This window comes from Pyxicephalus adspersus, chromosome 5, assembly GCF_032062135.1.
Source record: "Pyxicephalus adspersus chromosome 5, UCB_Pads_2.0, whole genome shotgun sequence".
Lineage (NCBI taxonomy): Eukaryota > Metazoa > Chordata > Amphibia > Anura > Pyxicephalidae > Pyxicephalus > Pyxicephalus adspersus.
The window spans coordinates 77308446-77333854 of NC_092862.1; the positions used below are offsets into that span (position 1 = coordinate 77308446).

Sequence of the window (25409 nt, forward strand, 5' to 3'; positions counted from 1 at the left end):
TCACCAGTTATATAAGGCTGGGGTTGTATAAGAGGGGCTGTTCATGTCAGTGTTCATGTTTTATTACATTTAGGGGGTTATTTAGAAAGCAGTGAATCTGATATTTACTTAAAGCGTACCTAAACTCAGAATTTTCACTTTACATAAAAGGGCAGACAACCCTTTTATGTAAAAAAAAAAGAAGAAAAAAAAAAGGTGCAGCACTGCCCCTAATTCTCGATCACTTAAGTGTTCGAGAATGAATAGGAGCACCTACATCATGCATCCCAGGAGGCTCTTGGCTGTTCCCATATTAGGCATGCGCAAGAGCCCAAGGGAAAGAAATTGCTGATCTCACGCATGCGCAGTGAGATTGGCGAGTTTTTTTTCCCCATCTACGTCACCCGATCCCACGCCTGCACCAGGTGATGTAGGAAGAACAAAGAGAAGATGGCCGGCCCAAAGACAGATGCCAGGACGACACGGGACCCGATGGAAGAAACCTGTGCAACGATCGACAGCTCTGCGGGATTGAAGGTAAGTGTAATTTTTTTTTGTTCTGGGTCGTTTTTGGGTTTACTTCCTCTTTAAACATTCTATGATGCTGAATCCATTAGTGCCCTTGAAACACATGGGCCTGGAAAATTGTCCAACAGGGAGTGTCATAGTCACTGCTTTATAAACAGATCTGTTATTGTGTCAGCTTTGTTTCTCACTCGTACAGGGGAAACTGAAGATAAAGCTGTACATTAAGTTGCCACAATACACAAAACAGGAGTTTTAGGAAGTTTCAAGCTCTGAATGCGGTGTGGTAAGCAGTGGTCTCTCCTATCAGACCTGTCAGGTCTCCTGTGATGGCAGCACCTTTACTCTCTTACCTAGACGCTGCCACCACGTGACCCCTCACCTCTCCCGAGCAGGAAGTGAGGAAGGGGTTAAAACACCTGCTGCCGCCTTGTCAATAGAAGGACTGGGAAATGAGCCAAACTAGTGTGGAGGGAGGAGATACGGTGCCAGCAAAGAAAGCTCACAGAGGAGGAGGAATGAGGGAGGGGGGAAACTAAACAAACCCATGTCTGTGTCATTCCACTTCACCAGGAGAGGAGGAAGAGACCAGATCCATAAGTGCGTGTTATAGGGAGACGGAACAAAAGGGGGGTTCTGGTGACAGGGGGCCCCGGGCATTTCTCCCCCAGGGGGTATCCGCTCCCAATGTCTGTCAGTAAGTCACCTGCACAGTGAGGACTTAGGTAAATAGTAATTATTTTGTGCCCAGGATGGTTTTTCCTGCCAGGCTGGTTGTGGTTGGTATTGGAGCCTCTCCCCTGTGCCGTCCTCCCTCCTCCTCGGTGTAATAAGAGGACATGCCGTGTCTGTGACGGAAGGTGAACCGGGGCGCCCAAACTTTCCTGCCAGGTTACCTCCTGAGGCGGGGAAACTTCTCCACAGGGAGCCAACTCTCAGCTAGAAGGACACACACCTGTTCCGGGAGGTTTTACCGGATCGCTCCGTGAGGGCGGAAGAAGTCCAGAGAAGGCTTTCCGATTGGATTTAGCATGAAGCCCGGGATGTCGGCATTTATAATCTAAGAGAGGTGCCGAGAGCTTTATTACCCAGGAAGAGGAGGAGAGGGCTGAAGAGGGAGGAGGGAAGCGGCCAGGAGGAGGTGAACGATGATGCTGCGGTTCCTGCGGAGGACCTTTGGCCGGCGGTCGATGCAGCGGCACGCGGGGAGAGCTGCGGGCGCCTCTCGTTCTGCCGCTGGGCGAGATGAAAGGGATGGCGCAGCTATGGTGATGAGGGCAGCGGCTGGAGCCACCTCTCCTCCCGGGGTACACTACCAGCACCCCCCCTATCTGTCTCCCCCTCTGCTCAGCGGAGGGGCCACAGTTCACATCCCCGCGGCGGGGGACAGCAAGTCGGTCCTGACCTGCAAAGTGCAGCTACTGGATGGAACGGATGTCACCGTTGACCTGCCGGTAAGTCGATATTAACAAGGACACCAGCTGACCATCCCCTTGTACTTGTCAATGGACACGACTCCTGTGGTTGCCCCATAGTGTCATGTATGATGAGAGTGCTGCAGGCTCCGGGGTCACACCGCACATTGCGGAGAACCTGCTGGAGACACGTGACCAGGCAGCTTCGTGTCACCGCAGCATGGTGTGGGGTCATTGTTCCTGGATACAGTTGTCATATACACTGTCCTGTATATTATACAGGACATATTACATATTTGTATAGTTACCAGGCACCCATCGCAATGTGTGCTTTGTATAAAAACATATGCACCAATAGACAAGGCACTCATCATTTATAAGGATCAGTAATGTAAGCATTGTGACACAGACCATTTTTCACCCTAATAATAATGGTCTAATCTGTCATATATAAACGTCCAGCAACACATTTACAAGTAAAGCGAATTCCAATAGCTTTTTGATGAGATAAATAGTTGACAATGTTGTCCTGCAATGCATCATTCAGGGAGCTGATGATCAGTGGCAATCAGTGCAGCAACAGGTGGAGTGCTGGAGGCTGGCACAAATCTCTCAATACTCATCTGCTTTGGAGTGGATTTATGTTTGTGTGGACTGATGCTGTGTGTTTATTGTTAATGAAAACTATGTGGGTTGGTCTCACTTTTATAAAAGCTCCCAATATGTTGTCCAGGGTTTTTTTCTGGATTGCACACACCTTTCTGCCCTAGGCACCATGAGATGTGGAGTCTGGACAGGTGTTCCAGAGATGGGAGTATATTTCTCAGTAAAACACAGAATGCACTTTGGACATTAGTTGCAGGTTACAGGTGCTTTTGGCGGGCAGAGAATTGTCAGCATTGGCTGTCCTACAAAAATTTTTTCAAGTGAAACATAATAAACATGGTAAACATGTACTCCTTTTTTAATGACTAATGTATATGGGGGGCGGGGGATGTAATTGGCAATAATAAAACTTCATCCTATCCACTAAACTAAAGTTTTGTTTGTGTGATGTGGGTTTATTTCACACTCGCACACTTATTCACCTCCAGCAGCTATATTCTTTGTGGGTCCTAACTGCTATACTCATCAAAGAAAGCAGATGTCTATTTTTGATGGACATTTGTACACACTGAGCAGAGGAGTGATGCGGAGGCCTTAGAATAAAATCCCTAACCTAATATAGATTATGGGTGGCAAATATGACAATTGCAACAACCTTCAGGCTTAAGGCCGAACTGTCGTAAAAATAAAAAAATACCATAATACCCTAACTATTGTAGAGCAAACCCCCCCCCCATCACTCCATATCTGGTCACGATCCGATCCCGCATTAACCTGATTGCTCCTTTGTCCCAGCACAGGGAGAGTGCTGGGTGCCACCATCTTTTTTCCTTCTTCTGGTTGCGTCACCTGATCTTGCACTGTGCAGGCAAGAGGTCAGGTGATGTAGCCTGCTGTAACTGTAAAAAAAGAGTGCCAACCTCACTCCACATGCCACAGTATATATAAATATATAATTTTTTTTATTATTTAAATTTGAGACATTGTCATTGATTTTATGTCCCAAAGACACAACAGAAATTTAGAAGAAATCTCCCAAGAGAGGTGGCCCCATTGGAAGATTTTTATTGTCTCTTCGTGTTGACTCTAACATGTTGGTTTGTCCATTCACTTTCTTTCTCTGTGACATTGGGCATCAGTATAAATAAAGAGGGTTAATCTCCCTCTGGGTGCATAGCATTAAAAGCTTGACAGTTTAATACTTCCCTGCTCTGTCCAGCCAAAACTTTTCCTTAGTTTTTGATAAACTCTTTAAATCATAGATGGCACCTAAACTTAGGTTGTTTCTTCCTAACAAGAACTTTATCACAGCAGAGTTTATTATATTCCCTATTGCATGCATATCCTTCATTACTAAACAGTGGTTGATTACTCAACATTCAGTAATGTATTGGAGCTTAAAGGTCGGCTCCACCCAGAAGGATAATTGGCAGAGAACCCATGCATTGAATAAACAGGCTTTCTTTGGTGTATCTTCTATGGGTTTTTTTTTTTTTTTACAATGGTGGCACACTCTTTTATAGATGTTACAGTGGCATTTGGGTCCAAAATAACATTCTGGTGGGTAATTCCTGTTACTAGAATTTTATTGGCAGATGTGGTCTTCTGTCACCTTACTTAGCTAGGCTGCAATGATTTAACTCCAGTTTTGGTCAGGATTCTAAACTAACCTGTCCATGTGGAGCTCAATTTTCTTTCTATAGTATGTCCCTTCTGCAATAAAGAACTGTTACCTTGCATTTATTTATTTTTGTTGGAAGTTTAATTTTGCTTTAAGGGCCAGCTGGTGAAAATGGCAATCCCACTATGTTTAGTGGGGTTGTGGGGGGTCCTTTAGCTTTAAATGGTAAAAAATATATATTTGTACTTGAGATTGTCCTAAATGTTTAATCCTTCTGTGTACAAACATCCTGTTGGTTATGTCAGTCTTGGATACTTAAATTGTGGTGCTTTATTTACAAGAGTTCTAATTCTTGTTTGCAAGTGTAATTTATTTTTCCATGTAACTTTAATGTATTTCCTTTTTGCTGTATATTCCCAAAGGACTTTTGATAGTTTCTTCCTTTATTGACTTTTGCAAGGTTCCACGTTCTTGAAGACCAGATTTGTATGTGCTTTGTTTTTATAGAACTGTTTTTGTCCTGACTGCATGTATGGGCAATGTGGGAAAGCATGTAAAGCAGACATATTTGGTTTATTTAGCTTGCATACAACCACAATGTTAATGAATTTTGTGGCATATGCCTTTTATTTTATGCGGCACATACACAAGTAGAACAAATTAGCCTGCCTCTTGAAGTGAGTGTATTTTTTGGCTTGTTGGGAGTACGGAGGGTGAGCACACTGCAACTTGAGCAGATGTATAAGCGTATGCCCATTGGTATGAAGGCACTTTTGAGTCTGGGTAGATGGTTGTCTTAAATAGGTAGATGATTGACAGAAGATGGAGTTGCATGCTGGTGAATATTTCACTACTATGGAAGTGAATGTTTTAGTTTTGCCACACACCTCTGTACAGTGTAGTTAAACTGCATTATCTGCTGTACTTGGAGGTTCAGAGCAATTTGGAAGATGATATGCAGAACATTGCCATGTTGATGTGTCAGGTGTGTACATAAACATGTGGGTCATAACAATTATTATGGCATTGCAGCATTGGAGGTCTTGCTACATGCTTGAGAAATTTCAATAAGAAGAACAAGGAAAACTGATGTAAGCTAGCTGGCTATTTCAGATGCCCAAATAAGTATGCCAAAGGAGAGAAATCAATCAAATGGACTTGGCATTCATTACCTGTCTGAAAGCTTGTTTATTGTGACCACTATAACATTCAGTAAAAAGTGTAATTACACCCTGTAACAAGAACTGAAGGATTGTTGATGAGTTGTTCAATGTCCTGGTCCCCCCTTCCCCTTCAGAAAGATAATTATGAAATAAAAAAATCAATTTAATTCCATGTGGTTTTGTAGACTTGGTGATACCTTTACTGAGTCTCTGTACTTCTCTGTTCATGGCCGTCAAATTGTGTCTGGTGGAAGCATGCTAAAAATGAGAAGCTGTGGTAATGCCAACATAAATAAAATAGTTAAATCTAATGTACAAAAGAGATAGATATACAGTAAGTGAGGAGGAAAAAGATTTTGGATGTTATGTTATTTAGTCGGCAAATAAAAAAGGAAGGTGCTGACTTTCTGCAGATTTTGAAGCTCCCCATGCTAAGCTTACAGTGGGCTGTCAAACAGTAGTAAGCAATTTCATTACAGAATAACTGTCCAAAGCAGGAGGTAAGGCTGGAGTTTAGCTTGTCTTTATGATTTGCAGATTCATGGCATGGGTGCTAAACTTACAATTCACTTTTGTTTTTGTCTCTTGTCGAAATGTATTGTGCTGGACCCCCGGCTGTAAAAAAGTGAAGCTTTAGTAAAAATGAACTGTAACAGACAAAACTAGGAGAGACTGTACAGTGTTCTGGTTTAGCATTTAGTAAAATGACCTTGGGGTCTTTAGGTATGGATCTAACCAGCACCGTATACAAGCTGAAATAAAGCAATCCAAAATCTGCGTAATTTTGGGCATTCCCACCAGATGTGGAACAGTTGCTCCTGACTGAGCACCCTCTGAACCACATTCCTGAGGAATTGGATGAAAATTTGCTGAACCTGGCAGGCACCATGTACCGACACATTATTGGTTTATATTTTGGCTCGGTGGCATTACTATTGAGAGGGCACCTGGCTGTACAATCCCTTATTGAGCGCCACTTCTCGGGGTCAACTTTCATTTGCAGATCCGTTTCCCAATTAGACATATAGACATGTGGTTTAGATGCTGTACTTGCTAATAGAGAACCGTAGTTTATCGTTATGTTGCCTTTAGGGTTGGGTAGTATTCTGCAAATGCTTTCAAAGGAGGTCATCCTTGATGGGTTAGGTACTTTTTTTTTTTTTCACTTTCTGTCACAAAATGTTTGATCTGCAGATAACAGAAAATCTCATTGGATGGAACATTGTGCTTTTTCTTTTCTAAGGAAGCAAATTCTTTAGTACCATGTATAGACAGCATGTCATAAACCCTTCTAAAGTTATGCTCCCTCCATCATTTAAATGCCAAATAGTTCTCAACCTGGGGGAAATGACTGATTGTAAAATAGAGGCGCCAGAGGGGTGTGGGGGATATCAGGTCTTCCGTGTGTTTGTGCTTGCCCCATGTTTGTAACGTATTTTCTCTTTACTGTATTCGTGATACTGCCTTATGATGCATCAGAGACCCATACAAGACCATCTTTGGGGAGGAAAGACACCTCTGCCGCCTCTATTGCCACCCATAAGGGTGTTTGTTTCAGAATGGTATACTGAAAATTGGCTAACTGGGCCGCTACATATTAGTTATAAATATGAGGTACAGGGAGGTCTCCCTATTTCATTGCAACAGAGTTTGTCTAGAAATGTCTACTGTTCCCCGAGATAAATTTCTCTGTTATTATACATAAGTAGTGAGAGGGGACTGATATTGGGAGCACCTGAAAGGGATACAAAAATTTAGGCAAGAGTGGCATCTTTGTCGCTATAAGCCCCAACCTGATATCTGGTACCTCTTCCAGGTTTCCAGGAGTAACCTAGCCTGACGTATCAAGACAGGAGCATATCATAGGAAGCTGTGATATATATACACACACATAAATATGAAATGGAGAGGAGCTGAACCCCATGTATTGTAGGAAAGCTTGGGTGGTAGTGTTCAAAGCCTTAACACAGCCGATGAAATTTTGGTCCAAACCTCCGTTTCTCTAGCACAAACAGTCCTATAAGATAAGGCCTGAGGACTGTATCAAATGCTTTTTTTTTAATGTCTAAATCCAGCAGAAAGACTGGTTTTAAAACTTCATGTGGGGAGCCAAGGTATCCCTGAATTTAGTATAGTAGTGAAGTAGTGGGGGGAGAGCCACCCTGGGCCAGGTCTTTTCTGCAATTTGAGTGATTTCATTGCTGCTCTGGTCTCTGCCTCCGTGATAGATTCCTCCAGGGTAGTGTGCAGAGTTTGGGGCAGATCTGCTAGGGGGACCGTAGAAAAAAAAGGTTTCAGCTTTGGATAAGTCAAAGAAGCCTGTATCTTTAGAGTTGAGCCAGGTGTTTACAAAATTGTTTAACAAAAGTTTGTGGGTTACTTGTCAAATTAGTGGGGCCTACTTTCATTCTTGGAAGGGAGTCAGGTTTATTGCCTTTTACATAGAATTTGTGTTTAGTCCAGTGTAATTGTTTCTCTACTCTATGGATTAAGCACAGATCCAACTGGATGCTTTGGTTTTCTAATTTATTGCTAAGCTCAGGTGTTGGATCTGATTCATATGGGTCCGACAGGGCCTGGTATTCCTGCTCTAGCTGGAGGAGCAGAGTTACGCTCTCTTACGTTGGGAGCCTAATCACTGTCAAAGTATATCCAGGGTGATTTCAGGTATTCTGTCCTCCTGTTTCAATTCAAGAATTGATATGATTTTGTGCAGTTTTTATTTTGCTTTGTAGTTTGCTGGCAGGCACTTTTTGTTTTAATTGTGGATTTTTTTTTTAACAGAAAATTAGCAATTCATTTTCATTCCTAAATATACATAAAATCACAATATGTAGTGCTCACAGTTGAACTCTAGCCTTGCTTTCCTGACCACTCCATGTCGGCACAGGTTAATCTTTTTCCACTCCCACTCGCAGGACCTAACTAGATAAATTTCAAGGTGGTCCATATACCTAGTGTTTCTTCTTTTTTTTTTTTTTTTCCTCTCTGTGTTCTTTTGGTCACCTTCGAGGGGAGCCCCGCTGCTGGTCCCTCGGAGCATGGTGAAATGCTTGATAAATTTAAGCAACAAATCGTCACACACCCCATCTGCGGCTCACATGCATGGTGTTCTCTCTATTAGTTTGGATCATATTGTGAATCCTGGAATCTGCCTAATGGTTTTGCTGGTGAGACACCTTAATGAAGGCGTTAATTCTTTTATGTATGCCATAGGATTCTTTATCTGGAGCCATAAATACATTTTCCTAGCTTCAGGAGTGTGCAGACATTTAACAAGTGTTCAGGTGTGTCTTGGACAGGAGACAGGAGTGCATGGAGTCTGTCATGTTCTGTGTTTGCTGCAAATCTTACACTTGGTGGAGGACCTGAATGATACTGGAAATGTCTGTGCACTGAAATGGTCATTTTGTGTTGTGGATTTGATAATTATTATGTTTCAGTGGGGTGCAGGGGTAAGCATAGCCAGGCATCCTGTTCACTAAGCACTGGCAAGGAGAGTCTGTCAGCTGTTATAGATGGTTATACAAATGTACTTTAATTTCCAGCCTCTGTCCAATAACAAGGGACTAAAAATCATGTGCTAAAAAGCAAGTAAAATCCAGGCAAGAAAAAAAATGTACTTTTCCCTAAATAAGAGATACTGGTAGTTGAATATACCTTCAAAACTTTAAGGATTAAACCTTTTAAGTGACTATAGATAACCTCTATAGTGACAAAGCTTCATTTGTTTGAAATATGTGTAACTGCAAGAGTAAAGGTTTAACAGCCCTTAACCCCCCTAGTGTTCTAATTCTGTCCCTATTTCCTTGCAAAAAGCAGTACATTTTTTTGCTTGAAATTTTTATTTTACATTGTAGGCCTATAATTCTTAGGCATAAGTCACCAAAATATGTCCATTATTTAATATTAAACTTTAAATAAAAAAAAAACAGAAATCTGGGTAAAAATATATATATACTGAAACATGTATTATAACTGTACAGTAGCATATATAATATAACTATTATATCAACATTTCTTTGTATTGGACTCAATACAGCTATTTTGTATTGATTCCCAATACAAAATTATTTAAATGTCCCGCCCACACCAACGCATTCACCGACGTCACCGGGAAACCCCGGAGAACGTCCCCGCAGTCGCCGTGAGAAGATTGAAGAGGGAGGATGCCGCCCGAGGACCTGGGGGACGCCAACAGTGCAAGGTAAGTGTTTTGTGACCTCGAGTGTGACTCAGGATTACCGGTTTTAGCATGTAAAAATCCACCCTGATTAGCGCTAGGGGGGTTAAAGTGACAGCGCACCATTGTGTACAAGGTTTGTGCCTATAATTGTGAAGGGAAAACAGCCCTTGACACAATTATGCACAGCTTGTAAAAGTGTGTCCTGCACCTGGACGAAGCAAGAAACGGGGACAACGTAGGACCATATTGGAGACCGCTCCAGGGAGATTAATGGATCTGCGCATTTAAAATTTTTTTTTTTTTTTTTTTTCATTTTAGTTTAGCTTTAAAGGTAACTCTTTAATAATTGTAGGTACTGCATGAAATGTGCATTATTCGTACCATCACAATACACAGTAAAAAAAACTATGTTTTCAAATTGTTGATAAAGCTATCAGTCTGCTGTAGGTAGGAATTTCAGTCTTAAGTGTAAAGACCAACCTAGTCAGAGAAGATGGGTGGCACGCCATATTAGACTTCTTTGATATAAAGTTTTTTGTTTTTTCCCTGCTCGGCAAGCTAACACCTCAGCCCAGAATGCAATTGGTCTGTCTGTCTCTGCCAGCCATACGTCTCCCCTCACCACGCCAAGACTTTTTGTGATGTCACAGAGGAGTATAGACCTTTGGTCTTAAACAGATCATTTTAACAGCTGGTGCAGCTTGTAAACCTGACATTACACAGATTTTAGTCTCTGGAGTTTTGAAGTTTGGGCAGAGTATTGATTTGGGAGACTCGCCAAGCTCTGTAAACCTGAGATTGACTGCAGTTAAACATCTGAGGATGCCTGCTGGTGGCCTAGTGGAAACATCCATCGGCATAGTTAGATATGTATTATTGTTAATTAATGAAATTTATATAGCACAATCATGTTACTCAGCGCTGTACATTAAATAGGGGTTGCAAGTGACAGACAGATACATACAGTGACACAGGAGGAGGAGAGGACCCTGTGTCGAAGAGCTTAAAAAACTAGGAAGTGGGGAAATAACACACAATAGGAAGAGATATATGTAGTTGTGGTGGTTTTAAAAGACAGACAGGAGTTTAGAGATTTAGAGAAGAGAATATTGTGGATCGAAGTCAATTTATTGCCAACAGATCTGTCATTCCATAGACTGCCAGAAAAAGGGGGTAAGAGCTTATGGTTAGTGTGAATAGGAATGAGGTTAGGAGGAGGGAGTAACAAGGAATTTGGGATATCAGTTGAACCAGAGTAGGGGAAGGGTTGGCAGGGCAAAAAATATCAATGAGCACTCAACTAGAACAAAGGGATCATGAACAGATATTTACATGGGGCGATTAAAATTTGTGTATGCATTTTAGATGAACTAGTTGCACAATCATATGAAAATTGTAGATGCACACGAATAGATACACAGGGTAGAAATGGCTGCCAAAATGCAGAATGTACTAAATAGATAGATATATTTATGCTTTAAGAAGATACCAGCAAAGAGCCATTCGACTCAACCCATGAGTTGTCGGACCCCATCTCCAAGCAAGGTTAGTGCAGAGTTTCTGATGGGAGACCGAGCTTCTGCAGTGATAAACTGGACTATGATGTTGCCAGTGGAAAGAAAGGATTCATTCCCCAGGACAGACTCCTAATGATACAAGAAAGGAATAAATCTAGGAGGCCAGTTCTTGATTTAGAAAAGGATGCATGTGAAGACTGTTGTCATGAGGAAGGTACAGGTATCCCTGTACCTTAGGATTAATGTTTCATGGGTGATCCTTCCCATTCATATCAAGAAAAGTGATGTCATTCATAGATATGTTACAGCTCAAGATGAAGCCTTCAGGCTATCCATTAAAGTTTATACAAAGGCCATAAGAGATCCCTTCATCTCCATTGAATGACTTGGGTGGATGATGAAGAGAGAAGAGTCTCATTCTTCCCACCCAGACCTAGCAGTGTTCTCCCCAGAAATTTTTTTCAGCCGGGGGGTGGGAAGCTGTAGCTGGGTGGTCAAAAAGAGGATGTGTCAAAACACTTCAAATTTAGTGCTCCCAGTTGTTTATGCCATGGGTATTCAGTAACCTCTTATTGTTTCAGTGTTCTACCGTCTCCCTATACTTTGTTCTAACTTAGTAATGCCTGCCCCGTTAGTATATCCAGTTTTTCTATTCTATGTATTTTGCCACATCTGTCCAATGCCGTGTATTGTGACCCAACATACTAGTGTTCTATGTTTTAAGAGTGTAATCGGTTGTAGTAGTGTAATAGTATAATAAATGTGGTGTAACAATTTAGGCTTAGTTCATATTATCAGCAAAAAACATTTACCCCTCCTGAGTGCTTTCTGGCAACTGCCAGGCACCTAGAATTGGTAACAGACGGTAAGTGCTGGGCTTTTTCAGACCTTAGCAGTTTTTTAAGCAGCAGTGGTTCCTAGCCTGAGGAATGGACAAATGTATCCTTACTGCCAGTGTAAATTCAGCCTAACTTCGGATGTGCTCCTGAGGCTATATTAAGATAAAATGAACTTTTGTGTAAACATTTTTTTTTTTCACTTGATCCTTTTACTAAACGAACCCAAGTGGGCTCACGCTGGCTCAGCTTCCACCTTTTCTCTGATGCTCACGTACGTCCAGTGCTGTACTGTTCATGCATGAGATTGAACACTTTTTTTTTTTTACATTATAAGAAAGACTCTGAAGATGCATGCACAAAAAGAGCAGCCCAGAGCCTCTTGGGTTACGTGACACAAATATCCCAGGAGGCTTTGCATTTCCCCTTTGGTCTTTACCGAAATGAAAGTAAAGACTGAGGGGGAGAGGTCCTCCCCAAAAAAGTGTAAAAACAAAAATACACATTTTTCCATTATATAAAAGAGAAAGTCGCTCTTTTGTATAATGTTAAAAATGTGATGCTTGCATGTGATATCAGATCGGAATAAGACAGCCAGTGTCCCCCTCTCCTCACTGCCCATATTCTATTAAAAAAAAAAAAAAAAAAACTGTGAAGTTTATCCACAGTATGTAAGGCAGCATAGTGTGATAGCGATGTGAGTGTAAAAGCTGCATGTCATATTCTGCAGCCTAAAAAGCTTTGTTCAAACTTTCAGATCTACTAAATCATTGGTTTGATTGACTTGGGAAATTTTTAAAGTACACGTGGAGGCACCTACACAGTTTCAGTTTCAAGTGGGGGACACTTGTGGCTAAGCCTTTCTAAAAATGTATTACTAAGGAATTATGAGAACATAAATCTTTGCCTATCAAAATGTGCTGCCTGCTCTGTTACACATATCTGTCTGCATCTTACCTCAAACCCCAATTTCTCCAGAAGTAAGAGGTGCAGGGAAACAAAAATATAGGTGCAAGTAGGAGATACTTGTGGCTATCACCTCTCAAACTTTCATCTCCATGGCATCATTACAACATTAAAAAAAAACTGTCCATCCAAATGCACTACCTTGTTACACGTGACTAACCTTTCCAGTATCTCAACCTCATTAAATTTTAGAGGGCAGAGTTTATGTTCAGATGTTCCCCACTTGTATCTATATTTGTGGTTTCTTACACCTCCCCATTCCAGGGAAATTGAAGTGGACAGGAATGTGTAACAGGGCAGGGAGGCCCAATTTGATGGGCTGAGTTTTTTTGTGTTCTAATGATGCTGTAGTAATGACATTGTAAGGGGGGTGTGTCCCCCACTTGCACCTATATTTTCAGTTTTGTACCCCCCCACCTTAGAGAAATTGGGGTTTAAAGAAGAGAAGCAGACAGGGTAGTTTGATAGGTATAGATTTGTGACAAGTAGGTGTATTTTTAGAGGCCCCACCCCAATGCTCCTTGCTGTGTTAGTGGCCCCGGGGTCCCCAACTTGCATTTTCAATTTAGAACTCCTAGTTGCACTTTCCTCTCAAACAGCAACCCCAATGTTAAGTTTTCATTACTTTTTACATTTCTGACTCCCTTCTTACAATTTTTTAAAGAGGTTGTGACAGCTAGTATCTATGAGGGTTCCCTGTGCACCCTGAAATTTTCAATTCATTGTGACATACAGTTTAGGAGATATAGAGGTTTGTACACAGCTGTGAGCATGCAGAAAGTGATTCAGAGTTCACTAAAAGCTAGAGGTAGCTTTTATCCTTTTTTTTTTTTTTTTTTTTTTTATTAAATAAAAATCCCGGCTCGTGCTATCAGATTGGGGCAGGGCTGCCCGTTTTTCACTCCATGAAAGCTAAACTGTGTGCTAACCTTTCACCGCAGCAGCAATGCTTTGAACAGATGACAGCTGAGCACAGAGCAGCCTCACTGAGATCCGAGCAGAGGATTAAAGCTGCCGAGGAGAGGTGGATGGGGAGGCACGGCAGCCGGGGCGGAGCAACCGGCTAAAACCCTCTGGGGGAGAACTATGCCTGGTATATCTGGGGGGCCAGGGTATTGCTCTAACATTGGGTATTTTTTCTGTAATAGACACATTCTGCCAACCATTCTGAGAAGAAACTCGCAAGCCTGCAAGAAAATGTCATTCATAGTGACATGATACCCTAATGGGCCCCAATGGAGGTCTCAACCCTTCCAGAATGGAAATGAAAACCAGCATTCTTTAGTGCTTGAAGAGACTAGATCTTCTCAGTTGTCATTCTTTTCATTTCAATTGATAAGGTAGCAATTACATGAGTTGCCAGCAGTAGCAACAGAGGAACACTTTGATTGGGGCAGATAGCCCTAGGAAATTGACCCAGCCCAGTAAGGGCGACAGTCCCAAGTATACTGAAACTAGGGTAGCCTCCCAATATCTTTTCGTTTTTTTTCAACCTAGTATCTTTGAAAAATAAGTTCATCTAAGAATGGGCATTACCATAGCAAAAAAACACAAAGTCTGTTAAAACAAGGGTGCATAAAATACTGAAACCTGTAATAAACTGTACAGTAGCATATATAACATACATGTAATATAGTTATATATACTATAATGATTACTTTGTTTTGGAATTAAAACAGGTATTTTGTATTGAATCCAATACAAAATATTTGAATTTCCTGCCGAGCCTCCCGTATGCACCAACGTCACTGGGAACTCCCAGGGAATGTCGGTGCACACGCTGGGGGACAGATTGGACGAAGACAATGCTGCCCAAGGATGGGATGCGACAGGCAGGACTTCAGAGGACGCCTATGGGACCAGTTAAGGGTTTATTTTTAATGTTTTTAGCTACCCCGAGCCACACTTGGGAATACCGCTAAGGGGGTTAAATAAAAAAAAATGTTTTGCCTTTTTAACAGTAGTCAACAATAAATGGTCTTTACATCCCTTGACTGTAAACCAGTGGTCCTTCATCCCACTAGTGGACCTGTTGCATCCTTGACAAACCACAAAAAAATGTAAAAAAAAGAATTTCTTACCTTAATCCCTCATTTCTGCAGACTTGTTGACTTGTTTGTCGTTCAATCTCTTCAGTCTCCCCTACAATGCAGGACCAGTAGCTCTGCATTGCAAATGAGGGGGCCTGCAACTCAAATCATCAGATGGAAAAGGCGTAAGCCAGCCACTGGAAGAATGAGGAGTTAAGGAAATTGAGAAAAAGTAAAATAAATATATTTTTGCTCGTAGACCTAAAGGAGCATTAAACTCTTACAGTGTGGCCGGTAGCCCCACTGCAGGTGTAGGTTTATGAATGGAGATCACATTTAAACTGCTTGAAAAATGGATTACATATTAAAGTAGGGGGAATGGGCTTTAATAGGTTTGTTCACTACAGAATTCATAGCCACCTAATGTGTTCTGGTTGATTCCTGTGAGTACTGCACTTTGCCTAGTGCTTTTTTACCCACATTTTTAAATAAATATATCCTTAGACCAAATTTTCTTTTCACTTTTGAACCCAATCGGTGATCTGAATAAATTGTGTCAAGATAACATGGTTTGTTCTGTGTACTGATATTTCTAAGTTGTTTTTATGTTTTTTTTTGTCCACTGTGTTGTTCTCTACCAGGGGGTGCAGGTAAATCTTTGATGATTGATGATTGATTTCTTATTTTCTTCTCCCACCGTCTTTTACCATATAGGTTGGGTTTAAATAGAACATGATGATGACCATTTTTACCAGTACCTATTTATGGAGGTATACTTGTTGCAAAGTCATCAGTTGCATTTGAATGTTTTTGTTATTCCTATCACAAATCTAAATGTGATGAAGGATTGGAAATGGAAGGAAATTAAATGAAGGAATCTATTTCCTGTTTCATTTAAAGATTGCACCACTCATATGAATATATTTCTGCTGCTGTTAACTTTTTTTTATTTTTTTTTTTTTTTTTACTCAAAACAGAAGTATTTTACTAAATTACTGCATAACTACTGGACCCAAAATCTATTCATTGCTACTTATTATATAAAATATATATATGAATTTTACTCAAGGTACAGTAATTGGGTAGTAATTTTTGTAAAAGCCAAAATTTGTGAAGTATGGTGTGGGTGACTGAATATATAGCCTGCAGAAACCTTCAGGACTGAATGTTTTGATGTACTGTTTTAGTTTGTCTAGTATATGGAACAAGGCACAGTTTCATTACACTGTAAAGGCCAGTGTGTGTGTGTGTGTGTATATATATATATATATATATATATATATATATATATATATTAGTGTAAAATTTTATTATATGACCGTTAACAATACCACTTGTTCAGAACAACCCTCTAATTCCAGGCACTCCAGAATTGTATTTGTCATGCAGTATAGTTTGTAATATATATTTATGCTTTAGCGTTCCTGTTTTTTTATAAACGTACCTGGTGATTGTCTTTTGTCCCAGAAACACCCATAATTTCAAGTCTTCTTTGTAATCATTATATTATGTAGGACAGCATTTGTTTATGATGAATAGTTTTATCCCAACTACTGTTGCAGCAGGGTGGATCCTACTTTAGCTTTGTGTATCCGACAAGAACAATAAATGTGGTGTGTTAAAATAAGTCAATTATATATGTAAATTCCTAATTGCTCACCACTACAATATTACTGACTAAGACAAAGCCAACAGATCTATGACATGCATGCATATTTAAATTAGTTAAAACAATGCTACTGTTCAATGTGTTGATTATTGTGCAACTTATGTGTAACCTTGCAGCAATTCCATTGTTTGCTGATGGGAATGCTAGGATCTGTCCTTCTAGATGTTTGGTGGTTTTCTGTAGCATAATAGACCTACCATAATATTCACTTAAAGCATTGGTACCCAACCTTTTCTCATCTGGGGGGCTACTGTTGACATTGTGATAAAACTTGGGGCCCACAATGCAAACAAACATTAAAGATGTTTAAAATAGTTTTTATTTAAAATGAAATAAATTGAAACAACTCTTGTTACTGTAACATACATGCACCAAATAAGAGATGATAAATCAGGAATCTGCAATAGATACTTCCAGCGAAAAACATTTCATGGGACAGATAGCCAAGGAGGACATGTTCTGACTACTACATCTTTTGGGCCCTACATCTCCCCATTCCTGAGAAACTAGTGTTCACAGAAGGTGGCACAGTATGATAGGTATAGTTTTCCTTGTCTTGTGATGAGGCTGCAGCAAAAAAATTTTAGGGGGACTTAGCCACAGGAGCCCCCCACTTATCATACATTTTTTTTTTTTATACTTGCAGCTCCCCTTTTAGGAGAAATTGGGATTCAAAGAACATTTGTGACATACATTTGTGACAGGGCACCATGGTGGTAAAATGTTAGTGTGTGTGTGGGGGGGTTATCCATAAGAGTCCCCCACTTATCCTACATTTCCCTTTGTCTACTGTTAAAGAGAAATTAGGGTTCACAAAAGGTAAGTGGCCAGCTATGTGTGACAGGGTAGCATGGTATGACAGGTATAGTTTTTTGTATCTTGTGGTGGCACCATAGTGATGTAATGTTAAGGAGAATTAACCACAAGAGTCGCTTGCAGTTACATTTCCCTTTTCTTACAGAGAAATTTGGGTTCATAGAGAGTAAGAGCATAGCTATGTGTGACAGGGTAGCATGATATGATGGGTATAACATTTTAATAGGGAAGGAGGGGGGCGGGGGGGGTGTATTTCCTACTGGCTCCCACAACTTTCCAGTTGCCAACATTGCAGATTTGACTGCAGTGAGTAGTGCGTAGTGAGCAGTGAGTAGTGCTGAGTGTTCCCCCCTATAGGGGTACCACAGTACACAGACAATTGGCAGTACCCTAATGTTCATTGCTATGAAAGTGGCCCCCAGGGTGTCCCCAACATTCAAACTCAATTTGGGGACCCTGGTCTCGAAATAGCCCCACTTAGTGTGAAAATATCCCTGTTTGTTAGGATTTTATGTGACCCTGAATCTGGCAACTTGTTATGTATAGCGGGCCAAGATTTGGTTTAGTAGCAGCTCTTGGGGTCCCCTGTACCCTGTAAAAAATTCACATTTCTATGACAATCAGTGAAAGAGATATGAAGGTTTATACATGGGGATATTGACTGCTGCATGGACACCCACAGCTCTCATGCTCCCAGCTGCTGGGATTATCTCACGATTCAAGGTGGGTGGGGAGCAGCTCCCTCTCCTGGCAGCACAACCCCATCCCCTGCAAGACAAGGAGCAGAGAGGGAATGAGGAGAGGGACAGATCTGCCCACGGGCCATAGGTTGGGCACCCTTGACATAATAAAAAAACATTTTTAGGATAACCATTAAGTCGTTACTGATCTACTTCTGAAATAATAGTTGCCCAGTAGTACTTTTGAGTGTTTCATTTAGCAATGAAAAAAATGTTTTTTGTTTTTTGCCAAGTAGGTAAATAGGGTAAAGCGTTTTTGTTTTTCCCATATGTCTCTGAAAGGGGGGGGGGGTGTTTTGCTAGCACATGATTGAGCTAAGGTGCTGAAAGTTAAGGATATTAGGTAAGCCATGTGCACCCAATTTAACACTCCCTGTTGTTTGCCACATTTGTTTGTCATCACACCCAGTTCATTGGAACAAAACATGATTGATTGCAGACTGCTTCATACTGGACAATTGAAAATGTGTATGTTTTGCTAAAAATTACAAACACAAACCCGCTGCACCTTGTGCTCTGTTCTACATATTGGATTCCTCAGACCACTAAATGTGGGACACAATATTTTCTTTATTCTTTCTGGAATATCCATCCTAAATGTATGTTCTTTTTGCTGGTTTGTATTTTAAAACTAAATTTAGGGAGTGGTAAGAACCCTATCATGTGTACATGGTCCTCCCCTCCCCCTACAGTGAGAGTTTAGATCTACTTAAAGGATTATTCCTTATTGGTAATTTTTTCTATTTTCTTGTGGTTGATAACTTGGTTTTAGATTACTTGTCTGTGTTCCTCCTGTTAAGTCCAAAGGGCAAACAGAAGGTGAATCTCCCCGGGAGGAAGATAGTCTGCAATAAAAGCTTTCCAGTAGTTTTTTAAAACTTAATATGCTGTGTAAAACCAATAAGTATTTTTTTTTTTTTGACCACATATGTTAAAATAGTTAGGTCAAAGTTTGTAAATGCATAAATAGTAATAAATCCTTTTGAAAGCTTACATTTCATTTCAACTTTAGTTTACAATAATTTAAAGGAAAACATGTTTACTAATATAGAAGAAGCTATGGGAGTTTACTTTGCAATTATAAAGCTTAAATTAACTACGTTAAAAAAAGGTATGAACAATTTGAAACAAATTTTCAGGATTACTACAAAGGTAAATAATCACATTGTAGTTTTTGTTTGGAGTCTATTGAAGCAAATACAGTTGGTACAAAGACATTAAGTTTATGGCTGAGGTACAAAGTATGTTGGTAACAAACAGTACAGTTGTTAAACCATTGTTGACATGAGGCAGTAATGTTTCCCCACCTAGGCTTGACACTGCAAATTAGCATTGCTGAGCTGCATAATATTCACTTAACATTCTAGAGGAATCCAGCATGGTTTGAAGTGCTATGACTGGTTTTCTTCAAGCATTATAGAACGTTGTAATAAATATTCAGCTGACATTACGGAGGTTTTGTGTGAGTGATTAGCATATCATACTTAACCAGGTTGATTAAATGGTTACAGTGCAGAACACTATAAAGTATAGGAAAACTGACAAGCTTGACAACTTAGTCATTCCCAGGTATCCATCCCCATAACCTGCATCACCATGGTTATTTAACTTATCTAAAAACAAATTCTAAATTCCTGTCCAAAAACTAATCCATAACTGGCACACACCAATGTTTGTCATTCTCCATCAGCATATTCTTGAAAGCAGACATTTTGCCGGACATTGATGTATTTTTCAGGTCTGCTGACGAAACACCTCTGCATTGGATTCGATCTTCTCAGAAACCATTGAGAATATGGTACACCCAACTACACTTTGGAGGTAACCGTAATAAGTGATCTAAGGTAATCTGTGTTATTAGAAGTGGCTTTCACAGAATGGCTACCAAAATGTTATGCTTACACCATAAAACACAAGCAGTTGGATGCAGAAAATGACAACCAGTTCTCTGGACCAAAGCAATTTTTTTAAATTTTTGGCTATAACCAGAAGTTTGCTTGCTGAAGTGTTTGAGAACATTCAGGCAACAGTGAAGTATTATAAAAATAAGTTAAGACAACTCTTTTGGCTCAATAGATTGAGACAGGTAATTTTGGGACTTTAAAGGCGTTCATTCAATCAAGCAAGATGTACATATTTCACAAATATAAAAACATTGTTTTATCAAAACAATAATTTATTCAATATTTTTTTTCATAAAATCATTAAATTTGATCTTTACAATTCAATAGTTAGTCTGTTATGGATTGATAGGTATTGTGCGTTTCATGAAGCAGAGTCCACTTCATCAGGAACAAATAACCTACAATCACAGAACAGTTTTCAATTTCACATAATTTTATCATCCCCCAGATATGTATATACCCTCCAGTTCCTCATTTACTTTTTCTTTCTTTCTTCATGGTTTTACTAGGCAATGCCTGGGAAAGATTTACATCTGGGATTATATCCATCTATACCAATCAAACCAAAACTGAATTCAAGATAAATGAGGTAGCTTTGTGATTATAATCCCTATACAAAAGGAAGTCAATCACCTTCTGGCATATACAATATCTGGATAAATATTTAAGTGGGAACTTTAACCCCATTGGCCTGAGAGTACATATATTTTTCCAAATATAGGAGTTGGTAAAGAAGAATGGGAGCAAATGTTGAGAGTCTTGTCCCAACACATGAAGAGGATTTTGATTAAATATCATAGTCCGGAACTAAAGATAATAGTAGATGAGCTGGATGCTTATGGATGCTGGATATCAAGTACTCAGAACTCCTACTCTCCGAGGCATTTACAACAAAAAACACAAAGATTCAGAGTTATTTACACAAATTCAACTCCCAAATAGTGACTAACAAGGAGCAGAAATTTTATAAGGATCAAGAAGCATTTATATCCGAACGGGCCTATAAGTGGGACCAAACACAGAAGCAGCGTTCAGTTAAGAAAGGTTTAGGAAATAATGTAAGATCAACAGAGACTACAGATGACCGTGGCTCAGAAAGTTCATCACAAAGTTCGGAAATGAGGTTTAAATGAAACGAGAAACAAAGCACTAAAAGATTCACATGTGAAACATCACCTAATGTGATTCAAAAGATAAAAAAAAAACATGCATTTCACATACACCTACTTCTGACTCCACTATGAGTTCAGTACTTCCCACAACAGGGGTACCCATTGTTACATGCAGTAGCACCTAGAAACAGGACACAACTAATGGAACGAGAGTTGCTCTCAAATCATAAGTAACACCAGAAGCTACTGCTGATGGTGAACATACATGCACTAACATAACATGTTCACAAAACACGACACGGGTGCCTTTTTTAGGCCAGGCCATCAATCAGAATATACCCAACACACCAGGATTGAACACAATGGAAAATTTGGTATTCATAATGCCTCTCAAAACAGATTCCTAAATAAAATTAATTTATCAGGCCTTCCTCTATCAGGTGAGGAAATTGAGGTCCTAAGACTAGGCCTCTGTTTTTGCCCTTCTGAAAGATTAGATAAATTCGAATTCACTAAAGATTTGAATCATTTTTGTGCGAAAATTGTTTTATGAAGTTTTGTTCGAAAAAAATGTTGGAAGAAACACAAGAGAGGTTGAACTTCGAAGGATTCAAAGGTGAGGATTTTCGAACTCTAAAAAATTTAATGCAGTTGTGGAATGAGGGAAATGTGGAAGGGAATGAAGAATGGGAAGAAGAGGAGGAATATAAGTTAAAAAGAAAAGCAACTCAATCTATATTTATTGTCACAACAAAATCATTAAAAAATCTTCAGACAAAATCCTAATTTACTCCTTTGTACAACAGGTGACTGAAGCAGTAAGGGAATTGGAAGTAACAAAGTATACATTTTTCATATAAACATCAACAGGCTATTTATTCCCTACAATCCAATGACAGGATAATTATAAAAATCCACAGATAAAGGAGGGAATGTTGTCATTCGAAATAAGGAGTACTATAAATTATGTGTTTGGATATTTTAAACAAAAAGGAACGGTATATGACCATTTCAGAACAACAAACTAAAGCCTTTTACACAAAATACTATTCATTGATTGTGAAGGCCAAAAATGAAAACATCATTGATGAAACAATTTACAATGCCTTAAATATCAAATATCCCAAAATGGTTAATTTTTTTGCACTTCCCACCCAAAGTGCACAAACATTTGATTAAGCCCCCGAGTCGTCCGGTAGTTTCAGGGCTCAAGAATATCTCATCAGAAGCCATAGAGACTCTCTATCCAAGAACACATACGGAACAGCCTAACCTGACCGCAAGTTCCCACGCTCCCCGGGCTGTTCCTATCTATCAGCCTGGTGACCAAGGGAACTGAACTGCAGTTGAACTCTCAATGGAGAAACTCCATTCGCTCAGGAGACCGCTTGGGCGTCATCAGGATTTTCCTTTCTTCAGCCGAGCACTAGAGGTGAATGAATGGGGAGACTTGTCCTCATTTAACCTCTAGTGCCTGGGGATCCCACACTGACAGAAGGATTTCCACGCCTTTGCAACCCTGGGAATCATCCTGTCATTGTGGGATAGCCTGTAAAAAAAAAAAAAAAATTCAAGTTAGTTACACAAATCACACACATTCAATAAATCACCTTAACATTAAAGTCTTTTTTTTTACACACGAATTCGCAAAGTCGAATCCCGTGTTTTTCGGGTCGGGTCTATCCGAATTCGAACACCAACACTATATGTAAGTACATGATAGACATTTGTTTCTTGGTGATGATGATTTTTTGTACTACTATGGATAATAAAAATAGGATAATTGCACTATTGGAAAGAAAACCGTAATTTACAGGGAGACACTCCATTAAAATAGGGAAAGGGATTTGTGATTATAAGCACTTTATCAATATAAAGAGTTGAATAGAGTTCACTGCACATTGAATTGAGTTGATTTGCTGTGGTCACTTATGTATAATGGTGATGGAGATTTATTGGAATATAAATTATCAAGGGAGCAACTTTCTATAGATCTTGGACACATAGTAAAGGTGACAAAGATATTAACAAAACAAGGTCAATAGAGGTAGTAACTATGTGTATCATTTTGATATTTTTACACAAAAAGCCCTCTTGCTTGTCTCTGCTGTGGTATTGGTCTGCACAAATTTACAATCTAAGAAAGGATCGCCCTGTTGGTCTGGATGTCCAAACCAGGGAGCCATCTAAATATATGTAAGTAACTGGAGGGTATATACATATCTGGAGGATGATGTGAGTTATAATTATGTGAAATTGGAAACTGTTCTGTCATTGAAGGTTATTTGTTCCTGATGAAGCAGACTCTGCTCCTTAAAACGCGTTGAACACATAATACCTATCAATGCATATCAAACCAACTATGGGATTGTAAACATCAAATTTAATGATTTTATGGAAAACATTTTTTTAATAAAGTTTTGAATAAATTAATGTTTTTATATTTGTGAAATATGAACATCTTGCTTCATTAAATGCCTTTAAAGTCCCCAAATTATCTGTCTGCATTTGTTCAAACAGTGAAGGACCCCTGCTCATTGCAGCTGCATTTCTTTAAACGTAGTCGGTGGGGATTTTTCATCATTGATGACAATTTTGCTCCTGATAAATACAATCAAATTCATATTCATCAGACAACACCATTGGGAGGTAGTTAATCCACTGCAGCACGACAATGCATATATGCATTGGATTCAGTGCAAGCTTATTTAATGTGTTTCTTTTTAAGGTCAGTGAGTAGCTCCAAGCTTTGAATATTTATCTTGACAAAATCCATTTGCTAAACCTGTACTGCAGGTTATTCCTAATGTTGTATTTTGGGTATTGGTTAAAATAAAGTGTGTTGTGACATGTTGATTTAGGATAATCCTTGTTAAAGCACCTCTAGTTATACCTGTGAGTCAATAAGGCAGCAAATCTGATATTCAAAGAAGCATTTCATGGAGCAGAAAAAATGACCTAGGGAATGTTTTCAGTGAATATCAGATTCACTGCTTTATAAATAGACCCTGTAGCTTTATCCAGTTTGCAAAAACAACAGTTACTGTCAAATTTCTCTTAGACCCCACTGCCTTTCCTCTGTTGTGCATGAGGTAGTATTCTACAAGAAATTATCCTTAAAGTGTTTTCCTTCAATTAGTTCTTAGGTTCCGAAATTGATTCATAAGTTTTCTCCTTGAACCTATTGTCATAATCGGTCTTGGTATTGGTGCATTAGTTTCCACTGCTTTATTTTTTGGAAATTGTTTATTGCTTAAAAAAAAACAAAAGAAACTTGTTCTTGTGAACAGTCTGTGCCGTAGAACAAAACTGCCAAAATCTTATGGTATAATGGCCAATTTTCTTACGATGCATGTAAGACTGTACATAAATTAACATAACAATGCACAGAATTAAAAACTGTATATCCCATTTTACTAGAAAAGCAGTTAGTTATACAATTAAAATGTTGCTATAATCTTTTATGCGTATGTTTATCTTTTGGGTAGAAACACAATATGAACATTTTTTTCTGCAGAATACCCTTTCGTACATGTTCTTTTTACATCAAAATCTCTGCAAGGATATATTTACACATTTTTAATAAAAAAATATTTATATATCATTTTATAATTACTAGTTTTGCTCAAATTGGTTTGTTTTTGCTGTAAAGGAGGGCAGAAAGTCACTTCTGGAGCTGTCGTCGATCCCAAAGTTTGCCATCCCAGGGAAAATGTGTAAACTCTGACTGGTCCACTTGAGCTTTAATAGGCTATTTTCAGTTGAATCGGGTGATGATCGTGCATGGTAAAAAAAAAAAAAGAAAATACCTTTAATTGGCTAATTACTTAAAGAACACATTTTGGTCTGTATCATTTTGCTGCCTACTAGATTGTGACTGATAACTGAGCAGCACTGGCAAGATCATTAGGTATTTTTCAACTTATAAAACAGAAAGTAAAACAAAGTCAATTATATATTTAACAGACCAAAAGTAAACAAATAGAGAGAAATGGTTTAGGTTGCAATAGTTTTAAGTCTTGAGCATTGGGAAGTATGTCATTCAGAAATGCACATCACATATTTGCAGTTTGTAAACTGATGAATACATATTTGTATCTTTTTTTTTTTCTTTTCATTTATTCTGTGTGTGCCACTGGTTTATTGTACATTAGAGATCCAGGGAAAAGAAGTGCATTATGAGTGTAAATCCTGAGTTATGGCTGGATTTAGTAGGCTGGAATGTTAAGCAATAACGCATGAAAGGATTAATGCTAAAATGCTGCATTAAAATGTAGCTGCTGTGATTTTTACAGATATGCAACAAACCTTTGCTTACTATCAA

At 39.2% G+C, this 25409-nt stretch overlaps 1 protein-coding gene across 2 annotated transcripts in view; it reads left to right on the forward strand.

Moving 5' to 3' along the window:
• The first annotated feature begins 984 nt into the window (after positions 1 to 984).
• The window catches only part of EPB41L4B (erythrocyte membrane protein band 4.1 like 4B), a 159830-nt gene continuing 135405 nt past the window's right edge, over positions 985 to 25409 (forward strand). Inside the window, exon 1 of one of the 2 annotated variants that reach the window (XM_072411912.1) lies at positions 985 to 1958. In XM_072411912.1, coding sequence (XP_072268013.1) covers positions 1653 to 1958 — 306 coding nt within the window. In that variant the 5' untranslated portion in view covers positions 985 to 1652. The remainder of the gene's footprint in view (positions 1959 to 25409) is intronic. The other variant, XM_072411914.1, reaches the window with a different exon arrangement.